The following is a 24,482-nucleotide window of genomic DNA, read 5'->3' on the forward strand; positions in this document are numbered from 1 at the left end:
TGTTAATGGTCTCTGGCTGTGTGTGATGTGTGATTTTTGGGGGGCTTTCTGTCACCATCCAGGATGGAGAAGAGAATCAACAGATTTCGAGGATGGCTGCCTCGCAAACCCATGAAGTTTGACAACAACACCCTTCCTGACCTGGAGGAGAATGAAAGCTTTACCGCCCCCTTCAGTCGCTCCAGAATACATCAGTGAGTGAGTGTGTGTGTGTGTCCACCACCAGGTTGGTATATGTTTTTTCCTTGCTAACACAAAGGTGAAGATGAATCAATGTCTTCCATCTTTAAACCACAATTCTTAGTTTTAGGGTACCACATTTTTGCAATGTAAACAAATGAACAAAATTTCCTTGTGGGTGTGGTCCAATTTTAGGGCCCTTTTTGGGGGGCTCACAAGCACCCGTCGAGGCAAAATGATATAGAATGCACTTAGATGACATCAGGCCAAAATGGTGTGCTTTTCAAAAGCTCAATAAATGGAACGATCTAGAAGAAATATGATCTAGGATCCTTTTCTGTATCTATATTATGTTACAGTTTCACCATTCACAACAAAGACACGTTCTTCAACAACGCTACCAGGAGTCGCATCGTCCATCATATCTTGCAAAGGGTCAAATATGAGGAGGGCAAAGACAAAATGGGTGAGATTGTCATCATCATCTAACACAGTTACAAATGGCCTCTGGTTAATACATTTACATTGTAGTCATTTAGCAGACGCTCTTATCCAGAGAGACTTGCAGGAGCAATTATGGTTAAGTGCCTTGCTCAAGGATACATTGATAGATTTTCACCTAATCGGCTCAGGGATTTGAATCAGCAACCTTTCAGTTACTGGCCCAATGCTACTAACCGCTAGGCTACCTGGCGCCTCTCCAAGTAGTACAAGTCCACTGCTAGATGTGTTCCACGTTTGAGATACAGCATGTCTCTGGTGTGTAGAGGGTTTGACGGTGTCTTCATGTTCTTGTTTATGCTCCAGGGCTGAATCGTCTTTTGAGCAATAGTTCATACGAGGCAGCTTTTCCCCTTCATGAGGTAATGCACTGACACTTCACACATTGGCTTGGAAGAGAAATATCACTTGTCGGATCTTCATTTGAGCCAGTTCGCTACAGCAGGAAAATAATCCTGCGGCAACCAGGAATGTGAATTATTATGTGGTTTATAATTAATTGACATTTTTGTAGGGGTTGATACATTTTTCGTTAGGGCAAATCAAGTCTGATATTTCAAAGTGGAAATGACACATTTTGAAGCATTTTTAAAACTCAAATACACTACAAGTTTGCATTTCCTGTCAGCAACAAAAGAGTGATCAAATTAAGATCCTACATCTGTAGTTATGATGGTACATTACGTGTGTGTGTGTGTGAACAGGGGAGCTACAGAAGTAAGAACTCCATCCGGACGCATGGGGCAGAGAACCACAGACACTTGCTGTATGAATGCTGGGCCTGGTGGGGTGTGTGGTACAAGTACCAGCCACTGGACCTCATAAGGTACAACACTGTGTTAACACTCCTGCTCTATATGGACATCACAGGTCTAATACAATGTATTATCTGCACCTTGCAGGTTGTCCCTAGATCCTGCAAGCAATACAACTTCACCAGCCACATGTATTAAAGCCACATGAATTAATCAATGAACGAGTGAATTTACTAGATCATTAAAAATCGTATGAAGCCACAACATCATTGCAATGGTGGTACATAATGACCTGTTTGTTGGCGTTTGTCTCCTGGCGGTGTTGTCAGGCGGTACTTCGGTGAGAAAATTGGTCTCTATTTTGCCTGGCTGGGTTGGTACACTGGGATGCTGTTCCCTGCGGCGCTGGTTGGGCTCATGGTCTTCCTCTACGGCTGGTTCACCCTAGACCACTGCCAGGTCAGGTAATGTGAGCTCACCTAATACTCATTGGTCTTCTTCAATTAGGTTTTACCTCATTGTTTTTACCTTAGTATTTTATACATATTTTATCCTTCACTATGTTTGGTCTTGTGTTCTTCCACTAGAAAAAATACCAAACAGACGCATGCTTTACAATTTAGTGTAAATTTGGCCTTAGTCTGGTAGAAGTCTATTACCAATGCTATCAATGCCTTAGTCGTGTGGCAGCACTGACACAGGCTGATAAATGCATTAAGAATTGATGAGTGAATGGAACCAGGCTAAAAGTTGTCTGTGATTCTCCAGTAAAGAAATCTGCCAGGCCACTGACATCATCATGTGCCCCATATGTGACGAGTACTGCCCCTACCTGAGACTCTCAGACAGCTGCATCTATGCCAAGGTGACTTCCGTACTACCATGTAGAGTATGTTAAACGTTTGCCCCAGACTGAGCACTGCTGACAAACATCAGGGCAGTTGTGGCTAATTCTGATCCTGGAGAGCCACTGGGTGTGATTCAAATGATTAACTAATGATGGTCATAAAAATAGACCGTAGCTATTTTGCGTTAGAGCTGGGCTGAAACAAAAGCCTGCGTACACTGCAGCTCTCCAGGAACAGGGATTTTGTCCTATACTTTTTAGAAAAATATTGCCATTTTTTTGACAAACATTTACTCCAGAGCTATGCCACAGTAACATAAGTATAACACATTTAGCAAGGTAATCTTTTTACTTTAGATTTTTGTCATTTAGCAGACGCTCTTATCCAGAGCGACTTGCAGTAGTGAATGCATAAATTTTCATACTGGTCCCTCATGGGAAACGAACCCACAACCCTGGCGTTTCAAACGTCATGCTCTACCAACTGAGCTACACGGGACTACTTTTTGAGCTTGCTCTGGAAAATGTCTAACGAACAGCCCTCCTTTGTAATCTTTATATACAAATGTGACTACTGTGTGTGTTTGTACTGAATTCATGTTTTCTGAAATCATTTCTCTAAGCAATTGCTCTGTTTCTTGGCTTTAGGTCACCCATCTTTTTGACAACGGAGCAACAGTTTTCTTTGCTGTATTCATGGCTGTGTGGGGTGAGTTATCATTTAGTATAAATATTATAGGTTCAATTTAAAACAAATCTCATTTTATTGTAAAAAAGTTTAAGAATTAACTCACTCAACAGTTTAATGGGTCAGTATTCCATGCACACTATATTTAAGTTACAGTATTTACAGTGAAGTGTTACAGGGTCCTCCTCAGCATTGCACAAGATCCCAGGCAAAAGGTGTATAGGGAGAGTTAGTGCAGGGCCCAGCCTCCTCATCGTCATAGCAGCAGGGTCTAGGCAGGGAGGATTCAGCCACTACTTCATAACGACAGTAAGCCGGTGGTTTCACACTCTTCAAGTCCTCTGGAAGTTGAATGATGGAGGAAGGGACTGAAACATATAGAATACATGTGTTATTAACATTGCCTCCTGTTTAGTCAAATGAAAGGTCGCATTTCAACCTGCTTAACTTTTGATTTCAGAATATAGTGAGATCGAAAGTGTTCAGTGGATTTGATAAAACAAAAACGAAAGTTTTTGTCAAACTACATATTTGCCTTGGTCAGTTCATGGATCACTACACTGTGTCAAGGCAACATCCCTGGAATAGGCCTACCTGTTGTGAGGAGCTTCCCTGTAGAGGGCAGGTTTTTAAGAGCCTGATTTAGCCTCGTGTCAAAACTCCAGCACTTCAGCAGGCAGAACACAGCTAGGTAGAACTGCAGGCCAAAGGCCAACAGAAGCGCTAGCCAAATGAAGACCTGGGCGGCTGTGTGAGAAGACAGGTGGGGAAAAAGAGTTAGGGAGAGAAAGAGTGAGTGAAATAAAGGAAGAGAGCAAAGCTGGTAGACTGATGTGGAGGAAGGGATGATCACATGTCTACAGTTTATCCAAAATGTCCCTGGGGAAATGGACCCAGATTAGTCCTAGCACATGTGGACAAGAGCTCCTAATGGCCAGGGCCAAGCATTTTGCAACATATAGCAAAGTAACCATACAGAAGCTGTAGACTGTAACCAGTGTGGTGGAAAAACCACTCAAAGGCAGTCCAATCTCAATGTAAAAAAAGCTTTATTACGAGTATGCATGCAAGGGAAAACCAATTTGACTCGCTATTTGTTCTCCACAGACATTTTATACAGACCAAGGATGGATGGGGTGTTTCACATGCCCTTCAAATGAGTCCGGTACTTCTGCGTATCACCACAGATAGTAGACCTTGAGAAAGACCAATCATATCAAGGACATCGCCACTCCCCCACACATCCTTGGATAACAAGAACCATGAAAGATTGACAGGAAATTAGAACAGGGCAGTTTAGAAACAGTTCTAAAACAGACTGATTATATTACATATCAGGGAACAGAACAACCTGAAAGACAAGACGAGGAACAGGATGACCTGTGTAACAGGTCATATAAGATTAAAAATCTAATTTACTCTTCCACACCAGTCCTCTTCCATCTGTTTTCCAGAAATGTACACAATTGAACAATAGGCATGAACTATGGCTTTAATACACTGTAGATACCGGACTGTAAACTGCCCAAACACTAATCCATACTACCAGTCCTCTCTATTTTCCAGATAGTTCAAATAAGAAATACAAGTTGTGTAATGTATCTTCTATTCTTCTCAGAGAGCTTGGTGACTTCCAAATCTCAGGCGGTGAGTGCGCTGCCAGACTGACTCATATTAAAATAGCTGAAGTTCTTCGTTTTTCAATTATTGATTGCACTGCAAATTCAGACATTGTCTTCAGGGCTAATGGAAACCACTCTCAGAAATGTCCCTGTCGTTCATCTTTTATGGTGAGCAATTTATGAGAGAGATTTAACTTCAACATACTTTGGATCAGGTATTCATTACACTACATATAATACTGTACTGTAAGTCAACAATTTAAATTCAGTTTAACCAAGAAGAATGAATTAACCAACACAAACAATGGAGCAATACTCCAAGGTGCATTCTAGGCCATTTTCACTTGGAAATATAGCACTTGATTTATATGAGTGTGTCACCGCAACGTATGTGATTCACTCACCCGCCATTGCCTTAGGTTCTGTGTCCCAGACCCAGATGTCTGGCTGGGAAAGGTCCAGAGAGAAGCTGTCATTCTGGGGATGGCCCATCGATCACCTCCTTTACACAGAACCAGGGCCTATCTAGACAAGACGGAGACATTAACCACAGATTGCTTTAGATAACATTTGACTTGACAGAGGCTGTCATAATTATTTCATAAGAGTTTGTGACAGTAGGGTATGCATGTTTCTTCAGTGTAAGTTAGTAGCTATGGTTACTGATTGCATACTTCATGAGTCATGATTTTGTCATACTGTTTACTGTTTTGAATGGTCACGTGTTGATCAGTGGACGTCGTTTGTGATGGCTTTACGTGGGTTTCATGTGTACTTAAAGCTGGAATCCAGCGGTGAAACTGCCACATCCGTTTGCGATATTACAACAACAAAGACGTGACTTCAAACGGCGAATTGTTTTTCCCTCTGATATCATTGCACACGCCAGAGAACTGCAGAGTATGTACAACGATGTACTTTTACCACGATGCTGGATGCTCATTTCCTCAAAACAATAACAATAACAAATGCGGGTGGGGTGTCCAGTGATGCCGTTTCGCCTATCGCGGATCACTTCCCTAATGTGTTATCTAACGTGTTATCTAATGTGTTAGCGAGACTCATGTATAGGTTAATGTGGTCAAATGCAGGTCATTGTTACACTAAATCTCCACAATTCATAATTTTCTTGAGTGCAATGTCTACCAAAAATATTTGTTTTATCTAACCCTGCCTTTAATCAGTCACAAATTGGCAATGTTATCTCCTTGCTACAAAGTACGGTACTTCAAAGGTCAAATTTATTGCGTGAACTGTGCTTCACTCAAATGCATACAATAAAGTAGATCAGCTGAAAACATTAAACAGTTGTTGCTAGAGCAAATTATGTAAAATCTACAAGTGATAAACAACCTAACTGCATTCGGTGCTCATTCAGCTGGTAGATTGCAAGAATTTTCTGTAGTGCAATTATATTCACATTTTAGTCATTTATCTGACACACTATCCAGACACACTTATAATCATGTAGGTGCATACCAGTGGAACCACAGCTATACAATTATGACAATAAAGCAAAACATTTTAAAATACATTTGGGATTAATCGAGGCTAAATAACTGCATAGGTCCTAAGATACTTAATACAGCATGGTACCCCAACTGGTGGCCCGTGGGCCGAATGTGGCCCACGGGTGGATTTATTTGGCCACCAAAGTTTGCTGAGCAAAAAAAATGTTGGGGGGGATTATTATTGTTGGACAGAAAAGACTAAAAAAAGAACAGTTAATCAGCTATAAGGTTTTTTTAATTTTAGGAATCTGTTCAAGTATTCCCACGCATAATAGAGAGACACGACGTGATCATATACTAATGCAAGCAAGGTTTTGAATGATTATGTTTTAGTCAAACATTATCTGTTTGGACCGTCTTTTTGCAGTCTACAAATTATGTTCTGATCCCCTGACGATCCGCTCAAGAAAAAAATGGTCCTGCGGCTGAATCTAGTTGATGATCCCTGCCATACAGTATCGTTGGACTGCCTGTAAATAAGTATAAAACTCAACCTACCTGGGTTTGTCTGGAGAGCAGTGGATCTTGCTGCAGGGCCTTGCTGTTGTCCAACACTGACTATTTCTTGGCATTCACCTACAGTAGAATACCCATTGAAATCGCTTCATTAACATTCTTCTGAAGTGTGCTCCCCTGCTGCTATCTCTGCAGAAACATGTGCCTTTCCACCAAAAGAGCCCGCTAGTCACTGGCCGGCCTCATGAAACTAACTGCCTTGAACTACTAAAACATGTGCCTTTCCATTCAGAGCTACTAGTTAAACAGATCTTAGTCCAGCCTCTGCAAAGAGATTGCTCTGATTGTCAAGTGACACACTGGTAAACAGATTTGGATGGGTTACCCATTGCCAAGGACTTTGTTCAGGAGCACCTACCCTCTCTCTCCAGTGCTTTAAAGGCAGCAGTTGCTTGTTGGTGAAATTACCTATTGCACAGTGTCTGTCCTAAATAGCTAAAATAGTGAACTGAAGTAATAGTATGAATCCTGGCACCCAACAACTGTGCTGCAAAATAATTGTATTATCTGTGTAATGAATACTCAGGAAGAAAAAGGTGTAGATTCACTCGCAGAGTGCAGCAGGTGTTTATTTCACCTTTACAGAAGGCAGGAATCGTGGTCACAGGCAGGCAATGGTCATACACAGGTATGAAAGGCAAACAGGCAGGTGAATAAAAACTAGGACTGAAGGCTATAACTGGTTCTCACAAAAAAAGCTAGGAAAAGGCTTAGTAAAGCCACAAACAGAATGAACTGAACTAAATAAGGAGCTGATGAGACCGAGTGAGTAACTAACACAGGTGAAATCAATGAACAAAAATGAAAGACAGGGCTACGTTCAAGAACACAAAGAAACAGGGCTACGTTCAATAACACAACGAAACAGAACACAAGGTTGACTAAGAAAATAAATACAGAACCTTACAATCTGAATGTGGAGAACTACTTGAAGTGATAATTGAATCATTTTGAGTCATGCAAAACAACCTTCCTTCAACTAAGAAAGCGATGGTTGAATTTAAATGGTTCCTGTTTTTGGCAGCAATGCAAGAGATGGTTGAATTTAAATTATTCTGTTTGTAATTGCCAACATTGTTTTATAGCTTGAACACAAGTGTACATATTTGTCCCACATTCAATATGACACATACTCACCAAGCCCTAACAACCCTCAAACACTAACCTAGTTGTGTATTTTAGCAACCGTGTTTCTCGAGTTCTGGAAGAGGCGGCGAGCGGTCCTTGCATATGACTGGGACCTAATTGACTGGGAGGAAGAGGAGGTAAATATACTTTCATTATGATCAGCATCATCAAATTAGAAATAATCTCCCAGGCATAACATGTGTTTGTATTGTAAGAAGATCTTTTCAGATTTAAAAAAACAAAAAAAACATTTCTTATAAGATTTTAACAATCATGCCATGAAGGTCCTAGGGACATTCCACTTTGCTGAAATATACAAAATATTACAAGAGGGAGCATTGCCTTGAGATTCCCACTCGGGTTATGACTAGGGTTGATAAGCAGGAACTGGGTTACTGAGATTTTCCACCCAAAGCCAATCCCTTTTCTCAGGATAAATAACAACAAGAAACCGGTAAATGAGTTCTATGAACAGCATGATGCGAAATAGAACTGTTAAATGATATGCCATGTCTAAATCTTCTCTAGGCTACAGCCTTCCTTCTGCTATCGCATATCTGCATGATCAATCATCACCGCTCACGTTGGGGACAGACAGCCCGTCTCAGTATGGAGCACAGAATTTTGTATTTTTGTATTTTTAATGTTGAGGTACATTGATGTAATATTTTTTTATAAACATCCCCTTTCTAAAATGTGGGTTTTAATTGAATAACAAAAATATATACATTCTGCCCACTTATTTTCCTTCCAAATGTGTTTGCCAGTTTTGCACATATCTAAATCTTACCGAGGCGAGGAGATACGCTAATACACACGTCGCACAACATTATGGGAAATTATGAAAGGTGTATGTATATATAGGTGTAAGTCTACTAATTCATGTAAAATAGGCCTTACTACATTTTAAAAAATCTAATTCACTTGCCTTTAATTGTAACTTTGTAGGCCGCATGTCCTGCACAGCATAACAGTTTCTCTCCCAACTTCATGGTTTGAGCGATGTCCATATAATACAGTCCACACTCAAAAAATTAAACACTTTAGAATGACACTTCCAGTTTTGGCGGGAAATACCAGGTTACCCGGGAGAAAAGTGATTTGATTCTCGGGATGGAACATTTGTAAAATACCAGGAATATATTCAACCTTGGTTATGAACACTTTGCTGTGTTCTTGAAATACCCACAGTTATGTGTTCTACAGCTGTTTGAAGAAAGCCAAGGAGATGTGTCATGATCACTTTCCTAGAACATTTTGCAGACGTTTGCAGAACATTCTGGGAGCGTTTGTGGCTCAGCCAACTTTCTGTGTGCTGCAGGAGGAAATCCGTCCCCAGTTTGAGGCCAAATATTCCAAAAAGGAGAGGATGAACCCCATATCTGGAAAGCCTGAGCCGTACCAGGCCTTTACAGACAAGTACAGCAGACTCATCGTCTCAGCTTCTGGAATCTTCTTTATGGTAAGTCCCTGGAGTAGGTAGGGTGAATATTTAATAATAAATTAATTTGAGTAGGGACAAATTCATTAAAATGGTTTGCATGTTGCCTCATGCTTGCTGCTTGTCAAACCAGTTTCCCACTGGTTTTTGTTTGAATTCATTAAAATCTTTAGTAAATGGCCCATGCAGGAATCAAACCCATAACTGTGATGTTGCAAGCAAGCCAACTCAAACCAGTGAGCTATCAATCAGATTTGCCTTGTTGCTATCGGTGTGTCTGACCATAATGTTTTATTGACATACTCAGATCCTGGTGGTGATCGCTGCCGTCTTCGGCATCGTGATTTACCGTGTGATCACAGTCAGCACTTTTGCCGCCTTCGGCTGGGCTCTCATCAGGAATAACTCTCAGGTGGCCACCACCGGCACAGCCGTGTGCATCAACTTCTGCATCATCATGCTCCTCAATGTGGTAAGGGCTTTGTTTAGAATTGCATTTAGGATTATGAGATGAAAAAGTGGCATATATACAGTTGAAGTCGGAAGTTTACATACGCCTTAGCCAAATACATTTAAACTCAGTTTTTCAAAATTCATGACATTTAATCCTAGTAAAATTTCCCTGTCTTAGGTTAGTTTGGTTCACCACTTCATTTTAAGAGTGTGAAATGTCAGAATAATAGTATAGAGAATTATTTATTTCAGCTTTTATTTCTTTCATCACATTCCCAGTGGGTCAGAAGTTTACATACACTCAATAAGTATTTGGTAGCATTGCCTTTAAATTGTTTAACTTGGGTCAAACATTTCGGGTAGCCTTCCACAAGCTTCCCACAATAAGTTGGGTGAATTTTGGCCCATTCCTCCTGACAGAGCTGGTGTAACTGAGTCAGGTTTGTAGGCCTCCTTGCTCGCACACGCTTTTTCAGTTCTGCCCACAAATTTACTATTGGATTGAGGTCAGGGCTTTGTGATGGCCACTCCAATACCTTGACTTTGTTGTCCTTAAGCCATTTTGCCACAACTTTGGAAGTATGCTTGGGGTCATTGTCCATTTGGAAGACCCATTTGCGACCAAGCTTTAACTTCCTGACTGATGTCTTGAGAAGTTGCTTCAATATATCTACATAATTTTCCTGCCTTATGATGCCATCTATTTTGTGAAGTGCACCAGTCCCTCCTGCAGCAATGCACCCCCACAATATGATGCTGCCACCCCCCGTGCTTCATGGTTGGGATGGTGTTCTTCGGCTTGCAAGCCTCCCCCTTTTTCCTCGAAACATAACAATGGTCATTATGGCCAAACAGTTCCATTTTTGTTTCATCAGACCAGAGGACATTTCTCCAAAAAGTACGATCTTTGTCCCCATGTGCAGTTTCAAACCGTAGTCTGGCTTTTTATGGCGGTTTTGGAGCAGTGGCTTCTTCCTTGCTGAGCGGCCTTTCAGGTTATGTCAATATAGGACTCGTTTTACTGTGGATACAGATACTTTTGTACCTGTTTCCTCCAGCATCTTCACAAGGTCCTTTGCTGTTGTTCTGGGATTGATTTGCACTTTTCGCACCAAAGTACGTTCATCTCTAGGAGACAGAACACGTCTCCTTCCTGAGCGGTATGACGGCTGCGTGGTCCCATGGTGTTTATACTTGCGTACTATTGTTTGTACAGATGAACGTGGTACCTTCAGGCGTTTGGAAATTGCTCCCAAGGATGAACCAGACTTGTGGAGGTCTACAATTTTCTTTCTGAGGTCTTGGCTTATTTCTTTTGATTTTCCCATGATGTCAAGCAAAGAGGCACTGAGTGTGAAGGTAGGCCTTCAAATACATCCCCAGGTACACCTCCAATTGACTCAAATTATGTAAATTTGCCTATCAGAAGCTTCTAAAGCCATGGCATCCTTTTCTGGAATTTTCCAAGCTGTTTAACTTCTCTGGGATATGTGGGACGCTAGCGACAGCCAGTGAAATTGCAGGGCGCCAAATTCAAAACAACAGAAATCTCATAATTAAAATTCCTCAAACATACAAGTATTATACACCATTTTAAAGATAAACTTCTCGTTAATCCAGCCAAAGTGTCTGATTTCAAAAAGGATTTACGGCGAAAGCACACCTTGCGATTATGTTAGCTCAGTACATAGCCACAGAAAAACACAGCCATTTTTCCAGCTAAAGAGAGGAGTAACAAAAAGCAGAAATAGAGTTAAAATGAATCACTAACCTTTGATGATCTTCATCAGATGACACTCATAGGACTTCATGTTACACAATACATGTATGTTTTGTTCGGTAAAGTTCATATTATATCCAAAAATCTGAATTTAGGCGGGACGCTACTGTCTCACTTGGCCAAAAGCCAGAGAAAATGCAGCGCGCCAAATTCAAATAAAATACTATAAAAATCAAACTTTCATTAAATCACACATGAAATATACCAAATTAAAGCTACACATGTTGTGAATCCAGCCAACATGTCTAATTTCAAATTAGCTTTTCGGCGAAAGCACACCAAACGATTATGTTAGGTCAGTACATAGCCACAGAAAAACACAGCCATTTTCCCAGCCAAAGATAGGAGTCACAAAAAGCAGAAATAGAGTTAAAATGAATCACTAACCTTTGATGATCTTCATCAGATGACACTCATAGGACATCATGTTACACAATACATGTATGTGTTGTTCGATAATGTGCATATTTATATCCACAAATCTCGGTTTACATTGGCGCCATGTTCAGAAATGCCTCCAAAATATCCGGAGAAATTGCAGAGAGCCACGTCAAATAACAGAAATACTCATCATAAACTTTGATGAAAGATACATGTTTTACATAGAATTAAAGATACACTTGTTCTTAATGCAACCGCAGTGTCAGATTTCCAAAAAACTTTATGGAAAAAGCACACCATGCAATAATCTGAGACGGCACTCAGATATAACAACATTTCTCCGCCATGTTGGAGTCAACAGAAATACGAAATTACATCATAAATATTCCCTTACCTTTGATAATCTTCATCAGAATGCACTCCCAGTAATCCTAGTTCCACAATAAATCGTTGTTTTGTTCGATAATGTCCATTACTTATCTCCAAGTAGCTAGCACGTTTAGTGCACATGTCCAAACGCTCGCGCAGATGCAGGCGAACTCGGACGAAAACTTCAAAAAGTTATATTACATGTTGAATAAACTGGTCAAACTAAGTAGAGAATCAATCTTCAGGATGTTGTTATCATATATATCCAATAACGTTCCAACCGGAGAATTCCTTCGTGTCTGTAGAAGTAATGGAGCGCAAGGCGATATCATGTGGAATGCGCAATCTGGCAATCTGCCAGACCACTGACTCATTCCCCTCTCATCCGGCCCCACAACACAGTATAAGCTTCATTCTACAGACTGTTGACATCTAGTGGAAGGCGTAGGAAGTGCAAACAGATCCATATCTTACTGGGGATTGAATAGGCGATGAGTTGAACATCGACCAGTCTCAGAATTCTCACTTCCTGTTTGGATTTTTTTCTCAGGTTTTTGCCTGCCATATGAGTTCTGTTATACTCACAGACATCATTCAAACAGTTTTAGAAACTTCAGAGTGTTTTCTATCCAATAGTAATAATAATATGCATATATTAGCATCTGGGACAGAGTAGGAGGCCGTTCAATTTGGGCACGCTATTCATCCAAAAGTGAAAATGCTGCCCTCTATCACAAAGAAGTTAAAGGCACAGTCAACTTAGTGTATGTAAACTTCTGACCCACTGGAATTGTGATACAGTGAATTATAAGTTAAATAATCTGTCTGTAAACAATTGTTGGAAAAATGACTTGTGTCATGCACACAGTAGATGTCCTAACTGACTTGCCAAAACTATAGTTTGTTAACAAGAAATGTGGAGTGGGTGAAAAATGAGTTTTAATGACTCCAACCTAAGTGTATGTAAACCTCCGACTTCAACTGTATAAATATACACATACACTGAGTGTACACAACATTAGGAACACCTGCTCCACCCAAAGGACATCCAGCCACTAGCAGGCCAGTGGTTAAAAACGGGTCATTGATGAAAGGGGACAAAGGAGGCTGACACAAATTGTGCAGAGCAACAGATGGGCTACAGTTAGTCAACTGACAGTCCAGTACAACATTGGTGCCCAAAAACCCATAAAAGAATGCACAACTCGTCGTACCTTGACACAAATAGGGTATGGCAGCCGACAACCTTACAGAGTTCCACTTCTTTCATTAAAAACAAGCAACTGTGGTTGCAGTGGGCTAAGCAACGAAGACACTGGAGAATTGGAAAAACATTGCCTGGTCTGATGAATCCTGGTTCCTGCTGTATCACACTGATGTGTAACAACATTGCAGGCTGGTGGTGGTGGTGCGATGGTGTGGGGTGTGTTTTCATGGCACACATTAGGCCCCTTGATAAAAGTGGAGCAACATTTGAATGCCACAGGATATCTGAACATCATTGCCAATCAGGTGCATCCCTTCATGGCAGCAGTGTATCCGCCTGCGAATAGATTTTTTACAGCAGGATAATGCCCCATGACACAAGGCTAGGATTGTCCAGAAATGGTTCCACGAACATGAATTAATTCAGCTTACTGCAGTGGCCTGCCCAGTCACCAGATCTCAATCCAATTGAGCATCTGTGGGATGAGATGGAACAAGCTATTTGGAGTAGAGATCCACTACCAGCAATTCATGAGGGAATCATTGGAGTCAACATGGGCCAGCATCCCTGTGGAACGCTTTCGACGCCTTGAATTGAATTGAGGCTGTTCCTTGGGCAAAGGGGGGTGCAACTCAATATTAGGAAGGTGTTCTTAATGTTTTGTACACTCAGTGTATATTAATGTCTATCAGTGGTGAAACCCTAATGTCGTGTAGCGCTTTTTGATATAGTTAAGTACAGTTGCGCTCAAAATGTTGATAAAAATGAATCCTAACGCCCTTCAATGCCATGACGTATCGTGTTTTAGATACAACAGCATGAGAATCAAGAGAATCATGGAAAACAAACCCTATTAACTGGTCACCTTGTTTTTTTCAGTTGTATGAAAAAGTTGCCCTTCTGCTCACCAATTTAGGTAAGCTACAACTGTTCCTCCATCTGTCATCATGCTGTAACATGCCATCCTCAGAGGTAATTACAGTCAATATAATGCAGGGGCTGTCATTTTATACACACCCTCTCGCTTTCTGTCTCCCTCTCTTTATTCTTCTTTCTCTCTTATTCTCTATTTTCTCCCTCTTTCTGTTTCTCTGTCTCTCCCTCTGGCTCTGTATCCACAGAGCAGCCAAGGACTGAGTCAGAGTGGGAGAACAGCTTCACCCTGAAGATGTTCCTGTTTCAGTTTGTCAATCTCAACAGCTCTACCTTCTACATAGCTTTTTTCCTGGGCAGGTGAGGAAACATCTCTACTTCATGGTGTAAATTGTAATACACGGCTATATTTCACACTATATTTCATAGAGATTAGTTAGTAAAATGATGTGACCACCTTTGTCAGGTTCACTGGTCGGCCAGGAGCCTATATCCGCCTCATTAACCGCTGGAAATTGGAAGAGGTGAGTGAACTTTCATGAGGCTTTTCAAATGTGTTCAACGTTGAACATTTCTAGTGGAAAGTACTCTCGTGGACAGATGCACGTAACATAAATGGATGTAGCATCTGTCGACAGACTGTGGGATGCCACAATGAATTAGGAACTTTGTTCCAGTACGTAGATTTTTCTGATCGCTGATCACATCACAATTTCGCAGGTGCTCGCATCTTTCAAATTTAGGAAGTGGAAGGGACATTTTGTCCCGTAAACTTGCCAGAAACTGTCTGAGAGTTTCAGTTTAGAGGGGTGGAGACTTCACTAGTCTCTTTAGTATATTTCCTAACACGTTTCCGCCCAGAACTGAATTGAGTTTATGCCGCAAATACCCAACATTCTGGGTGTCCCAGATTAAGTGGAAAGTAGCTTGGAACACTGTATTCTCACTCTAACCTCTGTGTTATGAACCAGAAAATTAGGGTTAGGGTGTAGGGTTACTGGATAGTTAGTTGAAGAGTTGTTGATTGAATAAAGTGTCGGCACTGTTTCCCCTTTCTGTGCAGTGCCATCCCAGTGGTTGTTTGATAGATCTCTGCATGCAGATGGGTATCATCATGGTGCTCAAGCAGACCTGGAACAACTTCATGGAGCTGGGCTACCCGTGAGTATGGCCTGGCTTAGCCAATTAGACGCAACTCTAGGGCCTAGCGTGTCATCTCCACCAGTCACCCCCTGTGACTCTTTATAATTGGTTGTTTGTCAGGCTGATCCAGAACTGGTGGACGCGGCGAAGGCTGAGGCAGGAGCACGGCCCCAACGCCAAGGCCAGCTTCCCGCAGTGGGAGAGGGACTACAACCTGCAGCCCATGAATGCCTACGGACTGTTTGACGAATACCTGGAGATGAGTATGTGCCCTTTGACACTGAGCCCACGTTTAAAGCAACTGTCCAATGAAAATCTCACTTTTAAAACTTAATATTCTGTTAACTCATACCCAAATAATGTTGCTGACTCATCCTATACTCGTATTTGTGGCCAAAGCATACATTGGAGAAAAAAACACTTAAAAAAACACCTCAAATAGACTGTTTAAAAAATGCTTGCTATTTCCACATAGAGGATGATGTCATCCTCTTGAGAAGGAGGAGCTGGCGAATCAGTGGTTTACTCATATAATTTTTTTTTTTTACCAGTATACACCCACACCTTTCTGTTTTTGGGCTACACCGTTCTAATACAGAAAAGCTGCTTTTTAACATACTTAATTACCATTTTTTTGGAAGGAAAAATATTTATCTCGTATTGTAATTAATTAAAGGTTATATTCCATAGAAATCTGGAACACTGGACAGTTACTTTAAACCGCAAATAATTTCTATCTCACTATCAATCAATTGACCAATCAGAAGAAATCAGTGTGGCTCGAGCCATATAGACCTGTGTGAGACCTGAGTGAGCAACCAAGTAAGCCACTGCTCTGCATTGAGAGCACTGAGAATCATTGCCGTCATCATCTTGTATACAGTTATACACAAGTCATCATCTTGTATGCAGTTAATACACAAGTGCAGAAAACATAGCTAACTCCTCTGTGTAAGATGGGTGTAAAAATGTGTTGATGTTGTCATCGATAGATCCTGTTCTTTCTGTTTGTCCCATTCCCATCAGTGGTGCTTATACTGTTCTGTTTGTTATGTTCACACGCTTTGACTAGAAATGGCTCAATTGTAGACACTTTGGAATGATTTGGACATGAAATGCTAAACATGCTAATATTGGAGATATTGAGTTACATTGGTTTTTGGACAAAAATACTACAATGTTAGCATTTGGAAATTGTGGCCACTGGCCAGGTATATAAAACCAAAGGATGGATTGATGTCTAACCTTGTCTCTAGACTTCTTACAGCGTAAGGAAAACAATGTGTAAATTGGGTGAACCATTTCCTTATACAATTTGGGTAACACTTTACACAGGGTTCTTATTACTGTGTAATTATTCCTGTGAGTACAGTGTAATTATTCCTGTGAGTACAGTGTTATTATTCCTGTGAGTACAGTGTTATTATTCCTGTGAGTACAGTGTTATTATTCCTGTGAGTACAGTGTTATTATTCCTGTGAGTACAGTGTTATTATTCCTGTGAGTACAGTGTTATTATTCCTGTGAGTACAGTGTTATTATTCCTGTGAGTACAGTGTTATTATTCCTGTGAGTACAGTGTAATTATTCCTGTGAGTACTGTGTAATTATTCCTGTGAGTACAGTGTTATTATTCCTGTGAGTACAGTGTTATTATTCCTGTGAGTACTGTGTAATTATTCCTGTGAGTACAGTGTAATTATTCCTGTGAGTACAGTGTTATTATTCCTGTGAGTACAGTGTTATTATTCCTGTGAGTACAGTGTTATTATTCCTGTGAGTACAGTGTTATTATTCCTGTGAGTACAGTGTAATTATTCCTGTGAGTACAGTGTTATTATTCCTGTGAGTACAGTGTAATTATTCCTGTGAGTACAGTGTAATTATTCCTGTGAGTACAGTGTAATTATTCCTGTGAGTACAGTGTAATTATTCCTGTGAGTACAGTGTTATTATTCCTGTGAGTACAGTGCTACAGTGTTACAAGTATTTTAATTACTCATTGTTACACTCCAACTTAGAGCAGCACAACTAACCCTAGCAGCACCCCTAGACGTAACCATTAGTTACGCTAACAGTAAGTGCAGTGTAGAAATTACAATTATTTTTACACTGCTTACAATAATAATTAAACAGTAATAAGAATACTGTAATGTAAATTGTTAATAAGTTGAGAGAACCTATTGGTCAGATGTGGGACACCAACTCCGTTGTCATTTTTCCCTGATTGCCTGATTGCTTGCAGTGAACATGAAAGGTACTGTAGAACAAAATGTTGTTTACTAGTTAGGTCATGAATGCATGTGCCAAATATGTTTATTGCGCTCCTTGCCATCATATTCTGCTTTGCCAGGCAAACTGCACATGGAGAGGAGAAAGACCATGAATATTAGCTTAGGACCTAATTACATCTATAGAAAAAAGATTTCCACTTGGCAAAACAGTGTCCTATGAGGGGCTGCGGGTGGTTCTGCAGTGGGCAAAGTGCTGGTGTTAGTGGCAACTTTTTCTCCAGGCTGCCAAGACAATAACACACCTGACTACAGTCTATTGATGACTATAGATCACCTCAGAGGATGTTGATTAACCTAGCTAGTTTCTGGGTGGTGGAAATGACCTTTCTGTCTGAGAGATTCCAGACTGAAATACAGCCTACTTAAATAAGTGGCCAGTTCATAGATTAAACGTCACAAGGCCCACATAAGGCTAAAAACACCTGTCATAAGAGTACAGAATTTCTAACAATTTATACCAGTATTACAAATGACCCGGGAATGTAATTTACCAAGTAAACACTGGTGTAAGAATGAGTGGTTATGACCCGTGTATGATGTCATTATTGAAAAGTTATCGCATAGTTAACTGAAGTATAATGCTATGCAATTCTCCATGTGAAATGTCCATATCAATCTGTAAGCTCTTCACCTTTACAGGAATGACATCCTCTAAAACGGCATGCAGCCTCTGCCAACTTGACTAACTAGGAGAGATCATTATTGAAATGTCAATTTCAATATTTCACTATTTTATAATCCTCTAAAACAGTCTAATATTTAAGAACTGTAGAATAAAAACCGGAACATGTTTGGACAGTAAGGGCTCTAACCTGCTGTTGTTACATTCCAGAATAAGTTGATCTACATGACTGATTTATCCTCTTTGCCACCCTGGGGAGCTGGAGGTCAACCATAAACTAGCATTCGTACTGTGTTTGCTCATGTAAACCATTATATACATGCCATGTACTGTATATATCATGTTTACATTTATTTACCAGCAATGTGAATCATTAATGTCTACATAGATTTTCCACATGTATATGGAAGGAAAAGTCTGCCCCAAAACTATCTTTTGGTGTTAATTTAATTAGTCCATTGTTGACATAGTCCCAAAATGTTTTGCTTGTCAGCACTCAAGTTTTCAAGATACGTAACTTTCAAAATACAGAAATCATCACTGTTTGATGCATTTTGCATTATATGATGCTGCGTTTTGCATCATACGGGGATGATTTCTGTGTTTTGAAAGTTGCATATCTTGAAAACTTGAGTGCTGACAAGCAAAACATTTTGGAACTATGTCAACAATGGACTAATTTAACAAATACCAAAAGATAGTTTTTGGGGTGGAGTTGTCCTTTAAGTATGATTATGTGAGGTGTACATAAAGCAGGCACATGCCATGTATTAATCACACAATGGTTACTTGAAGCATTTCTCCTACATGTGTTTTGTGTAGACAGATTTATGTATGACAATGCCAGATGACCGTGACATTTATGACAATGACAGATCAGTGCAACGCTTAGGCTAGGATTCTGTGGTTGCACACAGCATGCAGCTATATCCACATGCATGTGTCACTGTTTATTTCAACCCATAATGCTGCATAGATCCATTATGTGGTGTCTCTGTAGGCTTTTTGAATGCTGATTTGTAATTACGCTCGATGTACTACCGTCTGTGACTTCCTTGGCGAGGCTCTTCACGAAGCACAAAATCTAATGGCTAACTTTGTCCTGTGCAATGCCCACACGCACTGACATACAGTAACAATTGTGACATTGAATGGTATAACCTCAAATCATATTGCCCTTTCTGAGTGAATATGGCTTTGGGGTGGCCATCTGTACAAAATGTAATGGGGTTTTTGAATGGGGTTTTGAATAGGACTACTGGTGACGCTTTACTCTCTGTGTTTGTGTGTTTCAGTCTTACAGTTTGGCTTCACCACCATATTTGTGGCAGCTTTCCCCCTGGCCCCGCTCCTGGCCCTCCTCAACAACATCATCGAGATCCGCCTGGACGCCTACAAGTTTGTCACCCAGTGGCGGAGACCCCTGCCCTCTCAAGCCAAAGACATAGGTTAGGCTCATCTTCCTGTCTGACAATCCCCTACTGTAGGGCCATTTTCAAAGGAATGCAAAAAATGCCATATAGACTAAATTGTTTTACGCCAACACCGTGCCTCAGCTATTTTCACTCAATGGAACCCTATTTCATTAGTTTCAGCACAGACAGATGATTTTAGCCGGCCAGTCTATTATGCTTTATACTTTTGGAATCATTTTCATACCCCTTTATAAGTATTCTTTGAAGAAGTCCTGACAGGCTGCTTGCTGGTGAACTGTAATAAATCATTTGCATCGGAGCAAGAACATCATTTTATTTTCTCTCCAGGGATCTGGTACGGCATTCTGGAGGGCATCGGTATCTTGTCCGTCATCACCAACGCCTTTGTCATCGCTGTCACCTCTGACTTCATCCCACGCCTTGTCTATGCATACAAGTACGGCCCGTGTGCCGGGCAGGGCCGGGCCGGGGAGAGGTGAGCGAGCCCGACCACAGTGACCACACAGGCAAAGTGTCTGCCTTTGACATTATTATGGCTAGTAATAGAGGGCAGCGGCATTGTCCTGCATCACAATGTCAAAGCACTGACATTTTATTGTTTCCTGTCCAGGTGCATGATGGGATATGTAAATGCCAGTCTATCGATGTTCAGAGTGTCTGATTTTGAGAACACTTCGGTGCCCAGGACAGATGGATCGGATATGTTTGGAGAAGCAGTGAAGTACTGCAGGTAGGTTTGGTGACCAAAGTGAGTCTTGGTATGGTTGTGCTTGTTTGAACACAAAAGTCATAACCTTTGACCTTTCGACCCTGTGTTTGACCCCCCAGGTACCGTGACTACAGAGAGCCCCCGGACTCGCCCGGTGAACCATACTCCTACACGCTGCAGTTCTGGCATGTCCTGGCCGCACGGCTGGCCTTCATCATAGTCTTCGAGGTTAGTTTGTACAATTCATTCCATTCAACAAAACCGTAACACAATATTCAGCCGAGATGACAGTCTGTAATTTCTGTACTATTGGTGTTGTGTTCTTTTGTAGCACATGGTTTTCACCATCAAGAACCTGATCGCCTACCTGATCCCAGACCTGCCCAAGGACCTGCGTGACCGCATGCGGCGGGAGAAGTACCTGATCCAGGAGATGATGTACGAGGCCGAGCTAGAGAGACTGCAGAAGGAGAAGAACGAGAAGAAGAAGAATTACAGGGCCCATCATAACGCATTGCCCTGAATGCACAAGCAGGTGATAAATAACTACACTGCACTGAAGGGACCAGCACGGAATACTGACAGGCAATCTATAACAGTTTGCAGGCTGCAGAGTGTGGCGCATAGGAATTAGATTTATATATAGGAAGGATAACGCGCCTGCATGACCAATGTGTAGCACCACTCATCTGGGTGAAGCACAGCTGTCATTTTATGCCTGAACGCTCAACACACATCAGCTATCGAAGTAAGATTTGCCAATTGAAGCACGGGACGACAAGGGACCAGGTTGTGCAAGGAAGTGAAATAAGTAATGTTCCTTTTGTTCCTGTTGTCTAGAAGTTCCACTACTGTTGTGATCATCTACTGACGCTCTCTCTATGACTCCACAGGTCATGCTGGTGTCCATTTTTGCTCGGTGGCGTTGTGTGTGGGAATGACAGAGAACTGGCTGCATGCACGCCAGGGACTGTCCTGCCTGTCTGCGTCTCCCACTGGACCAGGTGAGCGCCCCCAAGAGGACCGTCAGCATGCTCCTCGCCATGGTGTTCAAACGTACTGTACCTCATTCTGAATCCGAGAGGCCAGTGGGTGAGGGGAAAAAAAGAGGACATACATTGGAACATTTGACAATGGGTTTACTACTTTTTTCCAGATTGCTCCTTCCACTTTGGACTCACAACTGTACATTTCTTCAAAACCTGAATGTAGATTTCAAAGAAACACAAAAAACAAACTTTTGCATTTCTATTGTCACAACTTTAAAAAATATTCTGTCATCCGTGCAGTTGAATGACAAACCCTGTTTACAATCCTAGCCTTTTTATTTTGAGGACAAAACTCATGAGAAATCATGATCAATTGCTTTCACAAGGTTGTGAACCTTCGGCCATGTTCTCTGCTTACATTGTGTGCTGCAATAAGATGTTATTTTGAAACGATGTTCCATCAGATCTGTGTTAGTGGACACAGACTGCTCAAACATCCAATGCCTTCCTTTACAATGGATACTAATAACAAGACTAATAAAAATTCATATTTATTACAAACCGGTTTTGTAATTGTCCCATGTGCACTTTGATGTCATTTTAAAACCGTCTCAACATGTTTCCATCTGACAGAATGTGCCACTATGAGAATCTACATGGAGGTTAGCACGTCCTTAGCGGGTAGGTCAGGTTGTCAGAACACAGTATACATCACAAACACTGATGTCTCCTCCAGCACGTTTAGAGGCTGCCCACCAAGTAACTGTAACTGCAGCTACTGTCTGCCTCTAGTGTCTAGTGTGGTAACACCTGATTCCTCTCTGCATTTCCCTACTTGGCCACCAAGGGGCGCCAATACACCTATCTTCTGATGCAGCCACAGGCCTCAAAACAATGAGAGAGAGAAGGGAATAGGTAGGTGTACAGTTAGTTCTCACATTTTTTGTCAGGTGTCCAAAGATAAACACAGTCATGTTCTGATACTTTTAAGATGAGAAATATCTTCATTTATGTTTATTTTAGGGGAAATACAATGATGGAGGGGACATTGTAGAGTGTTTTTGTGCTCCTGGAGGAATTCTTGTTTGGTTTACACCATTATTGGTATAAAATATCTGTCAAATACTTAAAGCTTGGCAGCTTTCTCCTGTACGTTTATATAATTCTCAGTGTCTACATGTCTATATAATATTAATACACATTTTGCCAAGGGCAACAGTTTGTTCCCCAAGCACCGCCTCAATATCGACCGCTTTCTTTCATATCCGTAGGAATTGTCAGACTTGTTTCACACATCTGGCGCTACAACAGCCTATCAAGGTGAACTAGCTTGTTATCCCTTTGTGTGATAGGTAACAGTTACATTGAGGATAAGATGTCATTTAAAACTGTGACAGCTCCTATTCATGATTGAGGTTCAGGGGTCTAATAAGACAAAACAAGAAGATGGCTGAAGTGGCCAGTCAAGGTCATGTTGGCACACAGAGCACACTGAAAGGGCTTTTTCAGCAGCAACCACAGGGCTGGATTCAAGCAGAAATTGGATGTTCCTGTTTGAGCCCAAAATACACAATAGATGTTGGGGGGAAATGTCTTGGCTGAATGTCATTGAAGAGAGACAGCATTTTGGTTGGAAGTTGATTGTCTTGACAACAGAATCACAACCATCTTGCAACTGTCTTGACCCTGGAAGCCTGAGAAAATGGCTTTGTAATGCCACTGGGAAGTTCCAAACCATTCTGTATGTTATATGAAAACCACTTTTACAGTATGTTGTCTATGGTCATATTGTGTTAGCATTATAAAGCCATTCTGAGGTTACATAGAGTATCCCTTCTTAGTCTAACTGTCTGACCTTGACTGGAACTGTTACATGTGGAGCTGGAAGCTGTTGGAAATCACATTAGCATCTGAGTCGTTGAGATGTAGCTTACATAATAATACATGGATGTACTAATCCTCTAATAACCACCGTATCTATAAGGGTGTCTTTCTACATTGTTTTTAGCTTCATAACTTATCCATATTGTTCCATTTTCTATATTCAAAATGCTTAATCCTCCTGACCCTTGCAAAATGCTTGTAATCTGCTGTGCAGATGTAAAAAATTAAAAATTGCTTGTATCTGATGCACATCACTACAAATTGGAGGCTGCAAGTTCTGTGTAGTCCTGTGCCATGTCCTTCAGGGTGGATTACTGTGGTGTGGTGGAGGAGTTAGCGCAGGGTGCCCATCCACACGTAAACTTTCCATTTTGATGATTAAAAACAGGAGAGGGGAAACATGGCGTGTTTGTTTTCTATTAAGGCAAATTTTCTCCTCTAAGAGGATTATCCCTGACACCGGCTTTGAGTTGCGTAAGGCTATCCTAGGAATCTGCGATCATATCAGCCATGGCCTCGTATCCTGTATTTTGGCAGCTATGTCAAATAGAAATATAATCTATTCATTCATTCTATGTCCAGGCTACTGTCTGATGGGGATGTAAAACTTAATTTTAATTTTCATCCATTTCGTTCAGACCGGGGACCAGTGTTCCTTGGCCCGTCTGGGGTTTTTTTTTTCAAATTTGTATCCCTCTAGTCTTTTTAATGAATCCATTCTAACTCATTTTCTAATACTTTTGCATGCAGGACTACTCAGTCTGCCTATCCAGTCTGTCTCAGCCACGATTCAGACATCAAGCACAATGTCTCATAATGTTATACCCAGACTTATTGGTGTTCAATAACATTTAATAGAAGTTCTCAAATATAGACTTTCAGATTTTAATTGAAGAGACCCCTTTATGTGGTTCCTTTAATTTGTCTTGCCTAACGATCAACCATGCCTGATACCTGAAAACCCATGTCAGCTCCTAGAGCTAATTCTAAGGCTTTAGCTTGGTGGGCTACCACAGACAACTTGGGTTTGATAATGGTCAAATTTGTATACCCCAAGATCAAGGCTCACGGGTAAGAGCTATTTTGTCAGGATCCAGAACTTCAATGTGAGGGTGAAAAAGCTCTAGCACACCTGAGTCACACAGTGATGGTC

General features: G+C 41.0%; 1 protein-coding gene across 1 annotated transcript in view; it reads left to right on the plus strand.

The window, feature by feature from the left end:
• Positions 1–21,994, plus strand: part of LOC120032168 (anoctamin-4-like) — a 44,842-nt gene extending 22,848 nt beyond the window's left edge. Inside the window, exons 9-29 of the mRNA XM_038978139.1 lie at positions 63–194; positions 540–646; positions 988–1,043; positions 1,386–1,507; positions 1,766–1,900; positions 2,205–2,301; positions 2,932–2,992; positions 7,803–7,885; positions 9,070–9,210; positions 9,497–9,661; positions 14,259–14,295; positions 14,501–14,612; positions 14,719–14,776; positions 15,316–15,413; positions 15,516–15,658; positions 19,607–19,759; positions 20,075–20,222; positions 20,358–20,477; positions 20,576–20,684; positions 20,788–20,991; positions 21,350–21,994. Of these exons, the coding sequence (XP_038834067.1) occupies positions 63–194; positions 540–646; positions 988–1,043; positions 1,386–1,507; positions 1,766–1,900; positions 2,205–2,301; positions 2,932–2,992; positions 7,803–7,885; positions 9,070–9,210; positions 9,497–9,661; positions 14,259–14,295; positions 14,501–14,612; positions 14,719–14,776; positions 15,316–15,413; positions 15,516–15,658; positions 19,607–19,759; positions 20,075–20,222; positions 20,358–20,477; positions 20,576–20,684; positions 20,788–20,979 (2,269 nt within the window). The 3' untranslated portion in view covers positions 20,980–20,991; positions 21,350–21,994. The remainder of the gene's footprint in view (positions 1–62; positions 195–539; positions 647–987; positions 1,044–1,385; positions 1,508–1,765; positions 1,901–2,204; positions 2,302–2,931; positions 2,993–7,802; positions 7,886–9,069; positions 9,211–9,496; positions 9,662–14,258; positions 14,296–14,500; positions 14,613–14,718; positions 14,777–15,315; positions 15,414–15,515; positions 15,659–19,606; positions 19,760–20,074; positions 20,223–20,357; positions 20,478–20,575; positions 20,685–20,787; positions 20,992–21,349) is intronic.
• Positions 21,995–24,482: the final 2,488 nt, after the last annotated feature.

The sequence above is a fragment of the Salvelinus namaycush genome, chromosome 38, assembly GCF_016432855.1.
Source record: "Salvelinus namaycush isolate Seneca chromosome 38, SaNama_1.0, whole genome shotgun sequence".
In the NCBI taxonomy this organism is placed as follows: domain Eukaryota; kingdom Metazoa; phylum Chordata; class Actinopteri; order Salmoniformes; family Salmonidae; genus Salvelinus; species Salvelinus namaycush.